This window comes from Carettochelys insculpta, chromosome 4, assembly GCF_033958435.1.
Source record: "Carettochelys insculpta isolate YL-2023 chromosome 4, ASM3395843v1, whole genome shotgun sequence".
Lineage (NCBI taxonomy): Eukaryota > Metazoa > Chordata > Testudines > Carettochelyidae > Carettochelys > Carettochelys insculpta.
This window is the reverse complement of record NC_134140.1, coordinates 132,356,341-132,376,912: the sequence shown is the minus strand read 5'-3', so window position 1 is coordinate 132,376,912 and position 20,572 is coordinate 132,356,341. Positions and strand designations below refer to the sequence as shown.

Genomic DNA, 20,572 nt, shown 5'->3' with positions numbered 1-20,572 from the left:
GTAATGTCGGAGGCCAGGCACTCGGTGACTGGAGAGAAATGCTATGGCTCAATCAACATCTGCCCAGGAGATGGATGATCTGTGGGGATGGGCTCCAACCAGGCTGGGCTCATTGCATGAATCTGTTCCGCTCCTCTGACAGGCCAGAGTGGTAGCAGAGGAGTCACTGAGCAGGAGGAACAACACTGACAACTGGAGCTGTTGCTTGCTTTGGCCAGTAACAGAGCACTGACAGGTAAAGACCGTACTGGAGTCCTTGTGCCGTTGAACTGTCTCTTCAGATGCCAGTTTTGGTGGCAATCCAATCCCGATAGTAAGTCACTCGTGTGTAGACGCCGGGTTTATTTTTTTTAGCACATTCATCTCCCCAACTCACTATTCCAACCAGGTACCACATTTGGCGAGTATCTGCTGTGACCAGGGGGCCCCCAGAGTCACCCTGCAGGGGAGAGAAAGGAGAAGTTGAGCAGAGAGCAAAGCAGGGAGATGTATTTCAACATTAAAGCAAAAATCAAAGCGAATGGTTTAAAGCCTTTTACTACATAAGTAACATCAAGTTTGAAAAGAAGATCCTAGGCTCCTGGTCGGTGGGTATGTTATGTCCGGTCTTCCTGAGCAATGTTTGTGCCTCGGTGCACATAAAATTTATTCTGCCCCTGGATGCACAAAATTAGAGGCGACTCTGTCCTTGCAGGACTTTTCCCACTGATTTCACTCCTAGAAGCTGCTTCGTCCAGTCTTAGCATATGCAAGGTGGGCAGAGGAGCTATCTGTTCTTTTGTCCTCTGGAAGGAGACTTACTACTGGACTTACTTACTTACTTCAAATAGTAAGTCTCCATTTGAACTTTACACAACAATGTAAACAAAGAAACTACACAGGCAGGCATGCTGGGGCCCACCAGGGTTGCCAGCCCACAGAAATGTCATTTACAGACAAAATGGGAAACATTTATGGACAGACAGATTTATTTTATGGATATAATTTTTATACGATATTAAAACAACATATGGCCAAAAGTGAAAAATAATCTTTGTCATTCATACATCACAAGAACAATATGCCACTTAACTCATTTCTATTTAGTTAGTTATGTTGCCCGTGTGCTGACGCTAACTCGGCAGGATAATGTAGATGATAACGTCACGTGAATCGCGTTACATTACTTCAACCACTGAGCTAAATAAACAACTAAAATGTCCAACGTTGGCTGCTCTGCAGTAAAATGGCTAAAGCAGCACAAAAGAAATTTAATTGCTATAGAATAAATGCTGGGTTTTGAAATTTTACTGCATGTTTATGAAATTTATGGACTTCTACTTTTTTTTTTACGGACTTTACAGACACATCCAATTTCAGCTAATTTTTTACAGACTGGTTGTAAATTTACTTACAGTTGGCAACCCTGAGGCCCAGGTTATTGTGCATATTGAATACACAGAAGCTGCGTCTACACGTGCACGCTACTTCGAAGTAGCGGCAGTAACTTCGAAATAGCGCCCGTCACGTCTACACGTGTTGGGCGCTATTTCGAAGTTGAAATCGACGTTAGGCGGCGAGACGTCGAAGTCGCTAACCCCATGAGGGGATGGGAATAGCGCCCTACTTCGACGTTCAACATCGAAGTAGGGACGTGTAGACGATCCGCGTCCCGCAACATCGAAATAGCGGGGTCCTCCATGGCGGCCATCAGCTGGGGGGTTGAGAGATACTCTCTCTCCAGCCCTTGCGGGGCTCTGTGGTCACCGTGGGCAGCAGCCCTTAGCCCAGGGCTTCTGGCTGCTGCTGCTGCAGCTGGGGGTCCGTGCTGCATATACAGGGTCTGCAACTAGTTGTTGGCTCTGTGTATCTTGCACTGTTTAATGAAAGTGTGTCTGGGAGGGGCCCTTTAAGGGAGCGACTTGCTGTTGAGTCCGCCCCGTGACCCTGTCTGCAGCTGTGCCTGGCTCCCTTATTTCGATGTGTGCTACTTTGGCGTGTAGACGTTCCCTCGCAGCGCCTATTTCGATGTTGGGCTGAGCAACGTCGAAGTTGAACATCGACGTTGCCGGCCCTGGAGGACGTGTAGACGTTATTCATCGAAATAGACTATTTCGATGTCGCAACATCGAAATAAGCTATTTCGATGTTGGCTGCACGTGTAGACGTAGCCAGAAGGTGCAAGCCTTGGCTACATATATACACAGCTGCTCTGGCCAGCTTTGGTGGCTTTGAAATCATACAACATGGAGAGTACCACAAGAGGGCTCACTCATTAGAAGGTACCCTTTAAAATAATCTAGTCCTAGCCATTGCCTGCAGCTCCTGCACACAAGGAGGCAGTTCAAATCCCAGCTTTGAAATGGACTCCTTCATTCGCGCAAACCAACATTTTCAAGTCTAGCTCCAGAGACAGCCTTTTACCTTAGGCACCAAAATGGAAGAGACCAATTTTAGAAGCACTAAGCACCCAGAGCCCCTAAAGGCACAAACCTGATGGGTCCTGTGCCCAGCACCTCTGTGAACTCCCCTACATTTACTTAGCTGCATGAATACAGATTTAGGGTGAGGCTTTTCAAAAATAGCAGCACTTCCATTTATCCTCATGGAAGTATTAAAAAAGGTGACGAGATGTTCAGATATTTCTAGCTAGCCGCAGCTCCTCATGACTTCAGCAGGAGCTGTTCGGTGCTCAACATTTTTAAACATCAAACCAGTTACTTAAGTGCTAACTAAGTCTTTAAGAACCTAAATGTAAGCCCTGATGTATTAAAATCTTGGCCTTGCAGCCCCATTACTCTTCATTGGTTTCCCCGGCTGTAAAACAGGTGTAATAATCCCAGCTAACCCAGCCTCCAGGTGCCCTAAGATTCAATTAATGTTTATGAGCCTTTTGAAGATTAAATATTTTTGTAATTTTCATAATTGTCCCAAGTGGATCCATTTAGGCTAAATAAGCAAGCTCAAATCAGTCAGCTAGCCTACGGAAATTCACTGTGGCAGAAGGTCTTAGACAGGCAAATACTGTAGCTGGAATTATGAAAGGACTGGGTAATTCTATGCCCAGCAATAACTTCTGTTCCCAGGCAGGCTTTTCTAAAGGGAAACAACTCCCACAATCCAGATCGATCACCTGTTGGGGGTGGGACAGGAATTGGGTCCCAGGCGAACAGTGGTCAGATCAGCCAGTGATCTACAAAGAGCTAAGCTGAGGATCAGTGAGTGAACGTCAATATTTATTCATGTAATTCAAAAACTACACCCTGCGGGTGGGATTTTCCAATGTATTCAGCCTTGGCCCCGCTCCACTTCTGCCAGAGCCAATGGCAATCCTTGACTCCAGCAATGCAGAACCAGGCCAGCATTAAATGCATTTGAAAATCCTGCTCTAAGCTGCGCCAAGTGCAGACAATCCAGTGTCAGTGCTCAACGTTCCCTCTGACCTTGTCCACTCAAGCGTGGATTTTTCCCATCCATGTGTGTAATAAATTTCCACACGCACCAAGACACTTGTGCGTGTGCAGCACCAATAGCGACACAACACCTAGCTGTGGGCCCTCTACTAGTCAGCTGGATGGCATTTGAATCACTCCTGTGCAGCCGCACAAACGCACAGCTTATATGGTTCTGTCCGTGCTTCGAACCCATCACAGAACACACTGTATCACCACGGGGAAAGAGCAGGGACAAGGATCAGTGGCGTTACCCTGGTCCACAAGATAAGGGTGACTCCCCTGCGGATTGTGAGAAAAGCTTTAAATACCCTCAGGAGAATTTCATCACCACTGAATTCATTCAGAAGAGAGGCAATGTCCTCATGCGTCTTCCTCAAACACAAGTTGGTGAACCCATGCCACGTTTATGTGTTCTCTTTTTCACACACACCCTCCCCCCACCAAAAAAATCCTCACCTGCACTACTGAAGTCAATGGAGCAATATTTAACCACACCACCCAAGAATCGGGCCTCTATCGTTTTGTCATGGCCGTTGTTTGGTGGACTCAACCCACTTTTCACACTGCTGTCCTGACCCCCTTACCGCCTCCTCTTTCTTTCTTAGCGTCATTCCTGGATGGGTACGATATGCTGTCAAGATCTCTTTGGGGACAGCATAACAAATCTGGTCTGAAATTACAGCATGTAATGGAATGCCTCTTCTCTCCCCTACTCCCACTAGAGCTTTGAAATCTGTAACTCAGAACCCTGGGCCAGACAGAGGAGCTGCCTGTTGAAATGCATATGTCGGTTTGGAGACCACCAGGCTCAGTGAAGTATCTGTCAGCAGTTCTCGGTGCTGATCTCAGACCTACCTGGCAAGCATCAACTTTTCCTTCCAAGTATCCAGCACACACCATCCCTGGCGTGATGACCCCGTTGTAGACTTCTTCTCTATTGCAAATGTCCGTCTTGATGATCCTCACTTCTGCCTGCTGCAGATTATTAACGCCTAGGCCTAAAAGGGAAAAACAGGTTTTGAATATAGAGAAGGGGTCTGGCAAGCCAAGCGTGGGAGGAGCTGAAGAAGGCGACCACCATGTAGCCTTTTGGACAGCCATTAATATATCGGAAGATATTTAATTTTAAAATAGTAATTGACTGTAACTTTGAAGTTTCTTCAAAACTTATCTACTATGATCATTTTTATTTTATTTTTTCACTGATCCCCTGCAATATCCTCACAGACCCCAGGCTAGACGGTGCTTGGCCCTGCTGTGAGTGCAGGGGACTGGACTGGATCACTTCTCAAGGTCCCTTCCATTTCTATGTGTAGTACCCAGAGGCACTGAGACCTCATCTGGGGTGAGTGAAGTCTCTGCTCTACAGCCTTAGCTGAGAGCCAGCTGGCCTCTAGCTCATGCGGTGCAGTGCAGGGCTTTAGACCCTATGCTCGCAGGTTCTGCCCTGGGGCCGGCAACCCGGGTCTGTCCGCGTTACATATCATTCTGAGATTACACAGAGCTGATGCCTGATTTAACAGGAAAGGCAATGGCACTGAAAGGAAGGTGGTGACTGAAATCTGCTTAGCCAGGAAGAGTAATGAGGCACTCTCTTCTCATCCCTGTACTGGAGGCTTGCTGCTCTGTTGTGATCCAGACCGCTACCTGAAAGCCAGAAAATGTCAAATGCGATGAGGTCACCTAACCTGGGTATCAAGGAAGAGGTAGAGGGGATATCTATATACGGGAAAAGAATTAACAACTTGAGGATTGCAGATGATATAGTTATCATTGAGGAAGATGAGGAGAAGCTCGCGAACAGGGTGCAGGTGCTAAACAAAGAAGGGAAGCAGTGTAGACTGGTTATGAACATTGATACAACAAAAACAATGGTATTTGGAGATAAGGAAATAGGAAGGAAGATCAGTGTGGATGGTATTGAACTACAAAATGTGGAGAAGTTCACGTATCTGGGGAGCAACGTAAGGGATGACCTAGACTGTAAGAAGGAAATAGCGACTCAAATAGCAAAAGCAAGAGTGAGTTTGAAGGTGATGGATAAGATCTGGAAAAGCAAAGCAATTAGCTTAGGAACAAAGTTGAGCATCTTGAAAATATGTGTATTCAGCAGCATGTTGTACAGATGTGAGACATGAGTGATAAAGAAAGATTCGAAAAGAAGAATATTGACATTCAAAAGGAGTTGTTATAGAAAGATCCTGAGAATAGGATGGATGCAGAAGGTCACTGATGAGGAATTATATGGAAAGGTACAGCTGAAAGAGAAACTGCTGCAGAAGGTTATAAAAAGGAAGCTACAAGTATTTGGGCATATTTGCAGAATGAAGACAAATGAAAAATCAAGACCCTAGTTTTCGGCATAAGGGATGGTTCGAATAGGAGAGACAGACTCCACAGAGAATGGATAGATGATATAGATTAGTGCGGAGCTAGTCTCCTGAAACTAGGCCACTCTACACTGGACAGGGAAAGATGGAAGGAAATAGTGAGAGAGGCATCAGACACCAACGGGCGCTGAGCCCACGGTTATTGATGATGATGAACCTGGGTATAACTTGAAAATGCTCAAGCTGGCTCTGAAATCAAGCAATAAATTGCAAAGTCAGACGGGATCCTTCTAATTACCTGGTCTGACCTCCTGTAAGACGCAGGCCACAGAATTTCACCCTGTGAGTCCTGAAGTGGAAGAAATTATTCTTCCCTACGATATAAGTAACCACTGTTGAGCCCAATACTTGCTGGGCTTGTGGGGGGCATCTCATTTAAAAAGCTACCCCCTCTCTCTTTAAAACCTTTGTGTCAGAATGAAAGCCCCGCTCCCTCTGGTACCCTGGGCTGATGGGTAACTAGCCACCAGAGTGATCAGAATGAGAAACAGCTTTGGTTGCATAAGCTGAAATTCACCCAGCTGTGCACACCCTTTGGCGAGACACTCACCGTTGTCCTCTAACGCACCCCATCCTGTGACGAAGCAGGAGGTATTATGGGGGAACACTTGAGATGCTTCCGGGAGGCAGACCTTGCGTATCTCACTTGTAAATTCCACAGGAGAGGACAGCTGTACAAGGGCGATGTCATTATTGTGGTTGCTGGGGTTGTCCGCGTATTGTTCGTGAATGATGATGTTGTGGATGTACCTTAGGCTTTTCGGAGGCTGTATAACAGTTCCAAAGCTAGCTGTCCACTGACTGGGATCCCTTTGGCTGAAAGAGATACACAATTAAATCGCAAACTTGCCCAGACAGCTTTGCAAAGAGCTCAGCTCCCAGCTGGGCATCCAAAGGCAGGGTTCCATGTGTTTGGAAGCACAGAGAGCATGGCAGAACATGGCTGTTCTCCAGCAGTCCCCAGAAGGATGCTGCCAGCTGGGATAACTTAGAACAGCCCCGAGGTTGCTCTAACTTGCGCTGGTGGCTGAACCGACGCCCAGCAGCCTGTGGCCTGGATGGACTTGAAAGGTGGAGTTCAGGCATCTTTGACACCCACCACTTCTCAGGTCTCACCCAAAGCACAGTCCAGCCAAATAGAAGACTTAGAACCGACATAATTAGGGGTTCCATTTTGGTCCCAAAATGTCACAGAATTCCAGGCTGGTGTCTGTGCTCACACACCGTCTGTGCTCACAGCATCCTCTTGCCGAGCTGGGCTCTTACCCCCGAAAGCAGTGAGCTGCAGTTACAAGCCATGTGTTACTGATCAGTGTTGCCCCGCAGCGATGGCTGCCTCTCAGCTGAAGACTAGCCTGCCACGGCCACGCACCGTCCTGCGCAGATGTGCCTCCAGTTACTCTGTCTGTGTAGGCAGGCAATTTACTTGTCCGCATCCCACAGCCTATCAAAGAAAGGACCAACTTAGTGACACTGCTTCCCAGGAAAGAAAGGCGGCTTTTGTTTGGTGGACGTTCCCAGTGCACTGACCACAAATGGCTGTCCGCAGTGTATTATAATGTGGCTGAACACCTCACAGATAAACAGATGTGACACCACACTTGTGTTGATATTCAACCGCAATCACATAACGGCAGACTTTACACACACACACACACACACACACACACACACACCTCCAGCTGCATTAGGTGCAAAGAAGACAGGTAGCCAAGATGATAACCGAAAAAAAAAAACGGTCTTGAATAAGAACGAATCAAAATACATTGGTTTATATTTATGCTACCTTTTATCTACACATATCATTGCTCCCATCTAGTGAGCAGAGAAATACAGCATTATTATTGTAAATAAGAAGAAAGTTTCTTAAAATAGTAAGGACATTTAAAAACTGAAGACATATCTAAATTTTTAACTCATAAATCAAAAGCAACTCCAGGTAGGACTAACCTGTATACAAGCATTTCATCAAAATAAGCTAGAGTTTTATTACCCTTTACCAGTCAGATTGACATTTGCCTTGAGGATGTCATAAATATGGATTTTCATAGAGATCTACTCAAGTATATTTTGTACAACAGATTGCATTGGGTCTAGAACTGAACAAACAAATCGACTTTTAGGCTTTGGGGTCTGAACTAAAATATCCAGTTCGATAAGAAACAAAAATTGGTTATTTTTTCAGTTTTTTTCACCAACTCAAAAGTGTTGGAATCGATAACAAATGGGAAATGTTTTGGTCAGTTCAAGACTATTTTTCTGTGAGTTCGTTTCAATGCAGTGGGCATTTTGGTTTGGGGGTTTTTGGGGAGGCAGCATGTGTCACAAGTGGGGCAATTTGGCAATATTTTATGAGGCTTGTCCATGCCTCAATTTTCCACTGTCCCTTGCATGGCTACCCAAGGGGCACCTGATAGTTACAAGCTGCTCTGGAGGCAAAGCAGAAGGGAGGTGTTGTGTCATGTTCGAGTTTGGGGTGAAACAAGTGGGTCACTAAAGGACTGATTGGAACTGACCCATCTCAATGGAGGGGTCACAAATGTAACAGGAACCCCAAGAACTGAGCAACTGACATGTATCTGTGGGAACCTCTACCCACGTCTACACTTGCCTGACTCTGCAGGTGATTCATTAGCGACCCCTTTGCCAACTGCAGAGTCGCGTGCTGCTCAGTGAGAACGAAGTCAGCCCCTGACACACCATTGCTCACAGACATGGGCCCTTCAAACTCCTGCCTGAGGCAACAGGAGGCTCTTGCCCCCATTGAGTAGCCAGAGGCAACCCTGGGCAGCGCCACCGCCTGCCATCTCAGCCACGATCTCTGTACAGTATGAGGATAGTGCTACGGCTCCTTCTGCCAGCAGTTCCGACCTCACCCCCCATCCCCAAATAGCACAATAGGGCTGCCCTGCCGAGAAACTCCCCCTCTGTTTCCTCTCTCCTTGGCTACGTCTACACGTGCACGCTACATCGAAATAGCTAATTTCGAAGTAGCGACATCGAAATAGGCTATTTCGATGAATAACGTCTACACGTCCTCCAGGGCCGGCAACGTCGATGTTCAACTTCGACGTTGCTCAGCCCAACATCGAAATAGGCGCAGCGAGGGAACGTCTAAACGCCAAAGTAGCACACATCGAAATAAGGGAGCCAGGCACAGCTGCAGACAGGGTCACGGGGCGGACTCAACAGCAAGTCGCTCCCTTAAAGGGCCCCTCCCAGACACACTTTCATTAAACAGTGCAAGATACACAGAGCCAACAACTAGTTGCAGACCCTGTATATGCAGCACGGACCCCCAGCTGCAGCAGCAGCAGCCAGAAGCCCTGGGCTAAGGGCTGCTGCCCACGGTGACCACAGAGCCCCACAAGGGCTGGAGAGAGAGTATCTCTCAACCCCCCAGCTGATGGCCGCCATGGAGGACCCCGCTATTTCGATGTTGCGGGACGCGGATCGTCTACATGTCCCTACTTCGATGTTGAACGTCGAAGTAGGGCGCTATTCCCATCCCCTCATGGGGTTAGCGACTTCGACGTCTCGCCGCCTAACGTCGATTTCAACTTCGAAATAGCGCCCAACATGTGTAGACGTGACGGGCACTATTTCGAAGTTACTGCCGCTACTTCGAAGTAGCGTGCACGTGTAGACGCAGCTCTTGTGTCACTCGGAAGCTCTGTGGGACGAAGTCTTGTTTCTTACTCTCTTTGTACAGCACCGACACAATGGGGCCTTGATCTCTGTGAGAGTCTTCGCCAGCAGGGTTGACAGCCTGGGGCAAAGGGGGAGAGGAGCCTGGTGGGAGGGGGCCTGGCTCTGTGTCCTGGAAGGGGCGGGACCAAGGGTAGAAGGGGCAGGGCCTAGAACCGTCACTGCTGGAGGCTGACTGCGTAGCGTGGGACTAGTGAGTGGCTCAGCACTTTGCTGGCGCCAGGGCACAGCCAGGGAGGAGTTGTATCAAGCACCAAGAGGCCCTGAGGCAAGAAGTTCCCACCAGCGCAGAAGACCGACCTGACACCCTGGCAAGCCAAGGCACAGCTCCCAACCCTAATGTGTAGGATCAGTGCCAGCATGAGCCATGTCGCTCCAGCGGGCAGTGGATTTACAGAGGCCCCTGCCTGGAGCTACAGAGTGATTCAGCACCCAGCAGCTGCGTCTGTTCTGGGGAGGTGCAGTCTGGGCTGCATCTGGAACTAGAGCAGGCTGGGCATTTTTCAGTGAAGCTTCATCTTCCTTGGGATGAACCTGATTTGTTAACATGGAAACATTCACTGGGACAATGGCTCCGGTGCAGAATGGAGTGTCGAAGGGTGAACGTGTGAGAGATGCCCAGTACTACCAGTGCTTTCCTAAGTTGAGCGCTTGGGCTGCCGCCCAGGAGATATTCAGGTGCTGCCGAGCTGATTAGCAGAGTGCTCACAGCTGGCAGCCTGTGTTCTATTGGTGGTGCACAGCCACACAGGCCATGGTGCACATAACAAACATTTAGTCCACCCATGGATAGAAAATATGAGCAGGAACACTGCCTACCACCACCACTCCAGAACAGCCAGGGGCCTGGTGAATAGGTCAGCTGATGCTGAAGACCCAGGTTCTAGACCATGCTCTACCTTGTATAGATCAGGGCCTTGACTCCACTTCACCAGGGAGTGCCTGGCCCACCAGGCTGCTGGCTAGTCTGGTGTTTGCCCCTCTCATTCCTTTATGAAAAGGTGCGGGGGTGGGGGCCTTGGTTTCACCTCACTGCAGAACGGGGCATTTTCTGAAATCACACAACACATTCATGCAACTCTGGGTAGTGCAGGGTGGAAGCCAAAGCCCCCCAGATACAGCGGCAAGAAGCTGGAAGTTCTCAATACACCAGTGGTGCCACTGTCATTAGCCTCGCTCAGCACTAACATGCCAGCCCCAAAGGCTGAGAAGGTCCATCTGGTGGATGTCACACCCCTACACAAGGAAGAGCTGTGGGCAGCAAGGTGGATGTGCATCTCAGGCAGCCAGTTGCAACTGCTACATGGAACTCCTCCTTCAGAGTTGGAGAGGAACCAGCAGGTGGAGCAATGGGGGACTTCTCCATTCCACTCCAGGGAGCCGGCAGCGGTAAGACAGTCACCTTTAAAGTGCTCACCTTGGTCACATGTAGCAGCAGAGAATGGCCGCCAGAGAGCTGGGGAGAGGGGTGCTCTCCATAAGCAAACCTCAGGAAAAGACAGACTTGTGTGGGGACAGATAGCTCCAGGCTGGGAGCTCCATACCACTCCCGTACAACTGTGTGTGCCATTTCTGCAACTCGGTGTTCATGATGGCCCCTGACCAGCAGGTGGGCTACGCCTCCACATATTTGTATGAACCAAACAAAATTACTGTTAACCCCAACAAAGCTTTAGGACAGCTCAAGCTGCGTGGCAGGCTGCCAGCACAGAAGAATGCTCCCCCAGCAGGGAGGAGGGATGAATCAAGCACTCACAGTAGTAGAGCAGACTGCCAGTGGGATGGGTGGGGAGTTACCAGCCATCATGGCTCTCACTTGCCAGATCTGTTAAGGGCTATGTCTACACTAGCACACTACTTTGAAGTAGCCTATTTCGATGCTCTTATGTCAAAATAGGCTACTTTGACGCATATCATCTACATGTCCTCCAGGGCTGGTACCATCGATGTTCAACATGGAAGTAGCGATGGAGAACGTGGAAAGGAGCCGCCCCGGAAGGAAATGCAGAGCATCCACACACACAAGCACTCCCCATCAAAATAAGGGGCCAGCAAAGCCCCAAGCTGCTCCCTTAAAGGGCCCCTCCCAGACACACTCGCCCTGCACATCACGAGATCCACAGATCCAACAACCGGTTGCAAACCCCGTGCACGCAGCACGGACCCCACAGCTGCAGCAGCAGCAGCCAGAAGCCCTGGGCTAAGGGCTGCTGCATGCAGCGACCATAGAGCCCTGCAGGGGCTGGACAGAGCGTCTCTCAACCCCTCAGCTGATGGCCGCCATGGAGACCCTGATATTTTGATGTAGCGGGATGCGGATTCTCTACACACGCCCTACTTCAACACTGAACGTCGAAGTAGGGCGCTATTCCCATCTTCAGATAGGAATAGCGATTTTGACGTCTCGCCACCTAAAGTCGATTTCAACATCAAAATAGCTCACAGCGCGTGTAGACGCAACGCATACTATTTTGACGTTGTGCCAGCTACTTTGAAGTAGCTGGCTAGTGTAGATGCACTTAAGTAGCTTAACAGCTTAGGCAGAAGACCTGCATCTCAGCACATACATGAGACACGGTGCTGAGAATGGCACAGTGTCCTTAGAACCCAGGGGCCAGGAACAGCCGTTCTCTTCTATAATTGAGCCAGTACCTATGTGCGACGGAGAACAAAGAGTAGGAATAAAACTGAAAGAGTGACATTGTCTGATCCATGAACCATGAGCGTCTGGGAACTACTTCGTCCATAGCCACTGGAAGTGCAGCCCCCCCGCCTAACTCCTGCGTCATTCACAAAGAGATGCTCCAGAAGTCTAAGGTCAATAACAACACGGCACAAAGACAATCAAACCCAAAGCTTGCTGCAAAGTCGGTGGGAGTCTCTCCATTCACTTCAGGCAGTTTAGACCATGCCTCACTGAAGCAACCTATAGTGTACGTTTCCTAGCCAGGGAGTCCCGCAAACTAACACTTCACCACCAGGGACAAGTACTATTTGTTTCACCTGTAGCCTGAATTAAAATCAGTCTCTGGCCTCTCCGGTGATTACCAAGGGTGAGAGTGTGCCTGGGTGTGCTTTTTAAATACTACAGTTTGGAACACTGAAGGGCTCAGAAAATAGAAGCTAGAGAGTAATCTTAAAGGGGCCAGTGGAAATCAGGGCCACATTGTTATAGGCCCTGTGCGAACCAGAGGTGGGAAAAGTACCCCCAAAGTTACTTGAGTAAAAGTGCAGCTGCTTTCACTTCTGGATACTTGAGTACAATCTAGATGGGGGGGGGGGGTACTTTTACTCAAGTGGTTTTCCAGTGGGGCACCCATTGCTTGTACTTAAGTACATTCCCCACAAAGCAGCTGCACTTTGCTTAAGTACCTTTTGGGGTACTTTCCCCACCTCTGGTACAAACACAGAAAGAGACCCTGCCTGGACAGATAAGGCCGACACAAACAGTGAGACAAGGTGTTATTATTGTCATCCACATTTTGTAGATAGGAATTGAGGCCCAGTGCGACTAAGGTAAAGACTCACAGACTTACTCTCATGCTTAGCTTTAAGCGTGGGGTAGTGGATGCTGAGTAGCCCTACAGAGACTGGGAGGAGCAAAGAGCCACCTCTCCAGCACCCACCCATGGGGCCAAGCAAAGGGGAAGGGAGCTAGTCAGCGCTTTGGCAGGAAGGCCACCCCCAACTCGTCTAACCAATGAGGAGAAAGCGTGGCAATGGCAGATGGGAGGAGAGGAAAAGTCTGAGAAGGCCTCAACTCTTCCATGTGTCCAAGGGGCAAGAAGCAGGACACTCACTCTCTTTCATCAGCACAGAAGTTGCCTGCCTCCTCACCCCTTAGGGAGACCTTTCGGGTGCCACCAGAAGATGCAAGTTAATCACCAGCAGGGTGGAAAGCTTGTCCCTGCATCTTCTTAAGCCACATGGGTCACTTCCTGTAGCTGAAATGGACTTAAGTGTCACCTGGACAATGCCTAGGTACTCATATGGCCCCCACCACCTCATTGTCCCAGCATCTCGTCCTGTTAGCCCTGCAGGGTCTGCACAACGACAAGACAGTGCACTGATTTCGCTCCTGCCTTGTGCATCCTCAACAGGAATGTGAGTAGAACTTCATCTGTGTGATCCTCTTTCAGGGTGCCAGGCTGACATGTAGACTTAATGGCCCGGTCAAGCAGAAGAATCACGTTTTCCATTGGTAGCTCATGCATCCCTCTTGTAGCAATCACCAACACCCGGAAAGCACGGAACCCCCACCACCATGCCCGCTAAGGCCCATCAGGAAGTGCTCGTACTTACAGTTGTTGAGCATGTGTTCTCCATTTTCCTTCTTCGTCTCTGAAAGGAAACGCACAGACTGTCAGCACAGCTCACGCCTGAACCTGGCTCAGTTGTCAGGGTGGATTTCCTTGCTGTCCTAGTGGGACATACATGATGATTGTTGTGGGGTCATGCCCAGCATTCTGTAGTAGGAGACAGCTGAGCATTCCTTACTATTTGTGAGGCTTTCACAGTTAGTAGCAGTGTATATGGGACTTGATTGTGCTAAACGGGGTTCCTCCACGCACAAGCCCTCAGACAGTCACTGGCTTCCATATCCATCTTGGATGGAGTGTCTTCAAGGGTTGATCTAAAGTAACCCTGTAAATGCAACCAACTGCTCACACACTGTGAGGACGAGCCTGGTACAAAACCCTAATGGGTTCATTTAGAAAAGATAAGGCTGAAAGTCCCTGAATTCACCATTCACTGACTCAAGTTGTAATCAGCTACTGATCTTTCTTATGGAAAGTTTACATGATGGTCTAACCTGGGGTCAGCAACCTTTCCAACGCGGAATGCCAAAATTTGACCTTATGACTTCTGTGTGTGATCCCAGGGCCAGTGACGCTTTTTAAAGCCAATTGTCCTACTTACAATGGCTTCATTCATAAATAAATGAAAATGCAGAGCTTTACCATTTAGGCGGCTGGTAGCATTAGCTGGTCTTTTGTTAATCCACAGATGGCCCGGCTTTGGGCAAGCTCACACCTGCATGAGGGAGGTGGCGAGGGGCTGAGCTCCCGCTTCTCATGCCAATGGCAATCGGCTTGCATGCTGCTCTTGATATCTGTGCTGGGGGTTGCTGACCCCTGGCCTAATCACTTCTCAGGTTAATCCTATTTTTCAGCTTTTCCCTAAAATAAAGGAATCTTCTTCCAAAATGTTTCTGCACCTTTCTAAGGAGCAGAATGGTTCAACTGCATCTTTTTCTGCATTCTCACGAGCCATCAATCAGATGTCCATTGGGGAAGTTTATGGTCCAATGAGGTCAAGAACTAGGCCACAACTCTCATTTGGTTGGGGATTGTTAATAAAGCAGCAGGGACTTTGATGAAATATTTTTAGATAAAATGCCAGTTCCTCAAAACCAAACCTTTGTGGGGCTGCAGTCTGTTCTGACCCACCCTATGTGAACAGTTTTTTGAAAAAAAAAAAAAGGTTTCAAAATATCAAAAGGTTTCAACATTTTTCTTAAAAAAGAAAAAAAAAAGACTTTCTGGTTTTCTCCTCCAAAATAACTGTTTCAAGATGTACGTTAATTAGACTAAAAGAAGAGGTGGGGGGAAAGCTTAAAACTGACACAAACTATTTCAGTTGACCCAAATCCAACATTTTTGTTTGTTTGTAAAAATCTGAGAGAGACTGTCCACCTTGATTCAAGACAGGGAAAACTTTTGAACTCTCATAAACATTCACAAGATGAAAAAAGAGTTTCTTGCTCAGCTCTGTCTTATGATAACTATGAGGACAGAGGAAACGGGCCTTTTGGTGGAATGCTGCTAGTTTTGCACATTTTTATTAGTCTCATAGCTTTATATTTGGGAACCTCATCACAGAGTGGAGAAGTGACCTTCTAGTAATCTGTGTCCAAAGCAAAATTCACTTTTCTCTACGGAAGGCTGGGAAGGGAGAAGAAGAAAGGACACAAAAGCAAACGTCGTTCATTATGGAGTTGGATCATCGACTAATTATGTGTGTGTGGTGGGGGAGAACCAAGCAGGAGATAAGGTGAACCAACTGTAATGCTCTTCCAGAACTTCCTGCACCGATGGTTTGGAAAATTTGAAAGCAGAACAAAATACTCTGAAAAACAGGAAAATGGAGCTAGATCTTTTGCTGGCATAAATCAGCTTAGACCTGGTTACTTCAGTGGGGTCACATGGATTTAGGTCTCCTTAAAATCTAGCCCACTGACTTCAGTGGTGCTAGGCTGGGTTAAATCCACTAGGAATCTGGCCCACATTTGTATCTCCTCTTGTCACAGCTTCATGCTACCCTTCCAGGTCGTCAGCTGATGTGAGTGGCAGGGCTGTTTTGGGCAAACAGGAGAAGGGAACAGCATGGGCTCACATCCGCAGGAGGAAAGCAATGGCATGACCAGCAAATCAAAGTAAAATGGGAAAGCTCAAGAAACTTGCCTGAGAGTGTAAAAGTTGAAGGGTCAGTTGCCAAGTACCCCATGGTTGTCTGCACCTGCCTAAACAAAAGGCTCTTGACTCTTTCCGAGAGGGCTGCGATGTTGTCCCTGGATGCAAAATGAAACATCAGCACAACTTCTGCCACCACTCGGGGGCCATTGGAGCCATCGGGGCTGCAAACCAACAGGACATGAAAGACAGGGGTGAGTGAAGGGGTTTGCTACTTGCCCTCTTTTCCCCCACAACTGTAGTTTGCACCAGGTCCTCTGGGCCTTACCTGGGGACTGACACACTCTAAAATATGGGGAGATGAGAAAGAGCTAAGTAACTAGTGGAGGATATTGACTAATCTCCTCCTGTCAGGGTGACTGGGGAGATCCATGGGAAGCTTGCCAAGATCAGAGAAAAAGTCCGAGGGAAAAAGATGATATTAAGGAGAGTAATGTCCCTACTCCAGCCGGGGGGGTAAGCTCAATGAACTGCCATGTGGCTCGTGCTCCCCGGGGGGACATATGGCCATTGGAAGCTGGTAGCAGTAATCAGAAGCCCCTGAGCCTCTTAAGAGCTGCGTATTAGAAATCCAGATGTCTGAAATGCAGCTCCACTTAGAACCCTGAGCTCCATTAGGATCATAGCATATCAAGGGGGGAAAGACCAGTTAGGCCATGTGAGGTCAGACCTGCAGAAGAGATTGGTGCCCAGCAGCACCCACATTAAGTGTGCGGAATGATGGAGCTTCTGGCTCTACCATTGCAGCCCAGTCCCCACTTTGCAAATTTCACGCTGTTGCTCCCTTGCACTCCACAGTTCCTGTCTACAAGGCTCCAGCCCCAGCTATGCTCCCCAACCCTCAGTCTCTGAGAAGCTCCACGTAATTACCTACTTCCTTGACAGCCAGCCCCTCCTCTAGCTCACTGAACTCCCTCTCCTTTGTCACTGTCTTGTTGGTAACGAAGCGCTTGGATTTGGATAAGTAACCCTCCGACACTCCCACCAGCACCACATTGTGCAGGCTGTCCTCTAGGACAACCATAGCCTACAGCAGCCTGCCCCATGGTGCTGCCTCTGGGTACGTTAGGCAAGCCGGCGTGCGCCTCTCTTATTTTCGCCTTGCTTTAGCCTCTTGCATGTGCCACTCCGCTTACAACACAAAGTTCACTGAATCCACTCCTGGGACTTCAAGAAGAGAGAGATCCTGTCATGCAGGCCCAGTTTTGAGAGCAACCTGGAGACCTGGAACTGGGGCAGGCCTCACTAGAGCTCTCTGCTCCTCATGGGCCCAGTGGATGCCCTTAAGTGCGTGGTTGTGACTTCTTGGGAGGCCAGCGACCATAAATACACCATTGTGAGAAAGACGGAGGCATTGGGTCTTCCTCGGACTCCCCCTGCCCTGCACCCTGTGTGGTCACTTACACCAGCTCAGCCCGAGAGCATTTCCCACCATTTTCCACAGGCGTGGGTGACTCTAGAGTGGGTGGGGGCAGTGAGACCCCCAGCGACTGCAAGCCCTGGGAGCGGAATAGCTGCCAAGTCAGCATTTTGCGACTGAAAAGTCCTGGTCAATAATACCAGCATATGTTCCCCCAGCTTCACACTGCCTGGCTGCCCCAGACTGGGGGGAAGGTTCCTCCGTGCAAATCTTGAGCAGGAGGCAGACCCAGCGAGGAGGAACGCTGCCTTTTACATACCGCATTTTGACAACGTGGGACCTGATGTATTTCTTATCTAAGCTCGAGTCTCGAAATGTCCTGGTCACCTTTAAAAGTCAAGATAATGCACAGCAGTGAGGACCAGGGAGAGAAGGCGCACCACCGTCCCCATAAATCAGCCCTGCTCCTCTGATCATGCCAGCGATATACGGGACAAGTGCCCTGTGCCATTAACTGGCTGGTTTCTGCCTACAAGGAGAGCAACCCCTTACATTCTCAATGGTTCCTCTATGCTCACCGGACGTCAGCAGCTGCAGAGACCTGCCCCATGTGCTGCGTTTGGCTAGCTGGCAAGCCTTGATTCCCTCTCCTTGTTTCTGGCTCTGAGTCTCCATCCTATCCTAAGTATTCAAGCGGTGTCACCGGCAAGTTTGAGCCAAAACTCAGCAGAGTCAGTGGAAAGAGTCCCATTGGTTTTGATGGGCTTTGGATCAGGCCCTCAGTCACCTAAGCACTGTCCCAGTACATCCCAGACCTGCTGGAAGGGCTGAAATGAAGCGGTCGTGGCTCTTGTGTGAATACCCACTTTAAAGAGCACGAGCTGCTTAAATGCTACAGTGATAGAGACTGGAGCAGGGCCTTGGACAGATAGACTGCACTCACTCCCATTGTATTACTGGCGCTTGCTTTACAAGCCTGAACAAATGAACCCTGAAAGGGAGGAACTGTCCTTCCCATTTCTAATTGCAGGTCTCCTCACCCAGGACTCTCAGGGACAGGCTACGGGGGAGAAAGCAAAGTTCTGATTTACCAGCGTCTCGATGCCTGTGCTCAGGTCTCGGAACTGTTTCGAGGTTTGCTTCTCCAAGTCCGGACCGTACGGGATATTGGTGAAGGTAAAGGCTGCATTGTAGAAGTAGATCTCCTTATCTGCAGAGGGAGGCAGAGGGACTGGTCAGCGCCTAGCTGACCATTTGGAGATGGGGAGCCTGGAGGACATAGCAGCCAGGGTCATGGCTCCCAGGCAGGCAGAGCAGGACTCTGGATTTCTGATTCTGATCTCACTTATTCCTCACGAGCGGCGTTACGTGGACTGGATCCGCAGCTGAACTCTGCCCAGGGCCATGGGCAAAAGTGACTTTGGTCTTCAGTGGAAACCTGAAGGAGCCTTTAGGGCACTCTAAGGTAAGCCAGCTGCAACACAGCCCTAGGGACCACCCTGGGAGCCAGAGATTGGCAGCATAGAAAACACACTGGCCACATACCCCTTCCACCCAGCACAGTCCTTACCCTCTGCCCATGCCCTGCAGCGCAGGCAGCATACAGCTGGCTATACACCCTTGACTGCCCTATGCAAGGATCTGGCCAACACTGGGTTAAAGTGGAGGGTTAGACCCACGATACTGTGTCTGAGGCTACAGCTATTTACAGCTGTGAAGCATTGCTCCTCACAGGCCCAGCAATCCCATACGACCTGAGGCTTCTCCAGCCAGCCCTATCTGCTATCCCCTAGGGGAAGGACCAGGTATGAAGTTTACAAATTTGCAATGGAGGAGTTGTTGCTCCTTTAGCTGAAGCAGTAGAGCCTTGTGCTTTTGGATCCAGACATCCTATGGTCAGTCCTTGAAGACAACCCAGCCAGGACATCATTATCTAAAGCATGAAAACAGGAACAGAATCCTCCAGCGACTGGAGGCAGTGTTCCCTGTAAGCTGAACACGTGGGTAGCCACCCAGCAGAGAATCAGGTGCTGCCCAGCTGCTCTCTTCTACAGCTTCCCACTGCCAGCAGTCTATATTTCTACTGGTGGTGCACATCCCCAGGTGAGAAGGTGTCCATAACAAAATTTATTTCATCCATGGATGAAAAAAATTAGAGGGAACCAGACTGGAAGCTAGCAGACCTCTGACTTCCTTGGATAAGTGTCCTTTGACTGCTCTGCCTGCAGCCCAGCACAGGTGACAGACATAGAATGGACAGAGACTTTAAATCCCAGTTGTAGACAAAAGGCTGGTGTTTAAGAGGTGTTTTTAGGAACTGTTAATTACACCCTTATGATGGGACTCAAAGGACCCACACCCTGGGCTGGATTCCAGACTTTGCGCTTTCCCTAAAAATCACAGTAGGAAACTCCCAGCACGTACAACTCACCCCTGACAGCAAGACTGTCACACTTACCAAAGAGCAAAAAATAGACCAGCAGACCAATGACAAGGGCCATAAAGAGAACGATTCCCAGAGCAATAAGGGCTAACTTCCATGGCTCCAGGAGCTTCATTCTTGTGTCCAGCTGGGTCAGCCTAGGGAGACGGGGATAAAATCAGGCTTTGCATTAAATGGAATAATGATCCCTGAGCCAGACTGTCTGCACGCGCAAATTGGCTCAGCTCCAGTGACTTCAGTGGAGAGGTGCTGCTCTCTCCAAACTGGAGATCTGGCCAGTTATCGTCACCCTCCATTCTGGGACAAAACTATGTTTCACTGTGATGATGGCTACATGGGTGCATTGGACATCTCTGTACTCAGATGAGGAATGAAGGAGGCAGCCAGTCCACATCTGTCTACTTTCAGGAGCTTTCTAGCAGACACACACTTGGTCAAGGCAGATGGAAAATGCTCATTTCCTACGCCAAGTCATAACAGTGGCTACACTCAGTCACACCAAAGGTCCAGCTAGTCCAAAACAGGGTGAAATGATCCATCCCATTGCCCACTCCCAGCCTCCGGCAAAGGGAGGCTAGAGACATCATCTCTGCCCATCCTGGCTAATAGGCACAGATGGGCCTATGCTCCATGAATGTATCTAGTTCTTCTTTCAACCCTGTTATCATTTTGGCAAGGAATTCCACAGGTAGAGTGTTGTGTGGAAAAATACTTCCTTTTGTTGTTTTAAACCTGATGTTTGTCAAGTTCGTTGGGTGATCCCT

At 48.9% G+C, this 20,572-nt stretch overlaps 1 protein-coding gene across 1 annotated transcript in view; it reads right to left on the bottom strand.

Moving 5' to 3' along the window:
- Positions 1-230: 230 nt before the first annotated feature.
- LOC142012203 (transmembrane protease serine 11D-like) overlaps positions 231-20,572 on the bottom strand; it is a 39,858-nt gene continuing 19,516 nt past the window's right edge. Inside the window, exons 2-10 of the mRNA XM_074992062.1 lie at positions 19,824-19,945; positions 18,457-18,575; positions 17,685-17,752; positions 15,997-16,169; positions 13,835-13,873; positions 7,091-7,268; positions 6,369-6,640; positions 4,290-4,426; positions 231-439 (exon numbers count right to left, since the gene is read on the bottom strand). Of these exons, the coding sequence (XP_074848163.1) occupies positions 278-439; positions 4,290-4,426; positions 6,369-6,640; positions 7,091-7,268; positions 13,835-13,873; positions 15,997-16,169; positions 17,685-17,752; positions 18,457-18,575; positions 19,824-19,923 (1,248 nt within the window). The 5' untranslated portion in view covers positions 19,924-19,945 and the 3' untranslated portion in view covers positions 231-277. The remainder of the gene's footprint in view (positions 440-4,289; positions 4,427-6,368; positions 6,641-7,090; positions 7,269-13,834; positions 13,874-15,996; positions 16,170-17,684; positions 17,753-18,456; positions 18,576-19,823; positions 19,946-20,572) is intronic.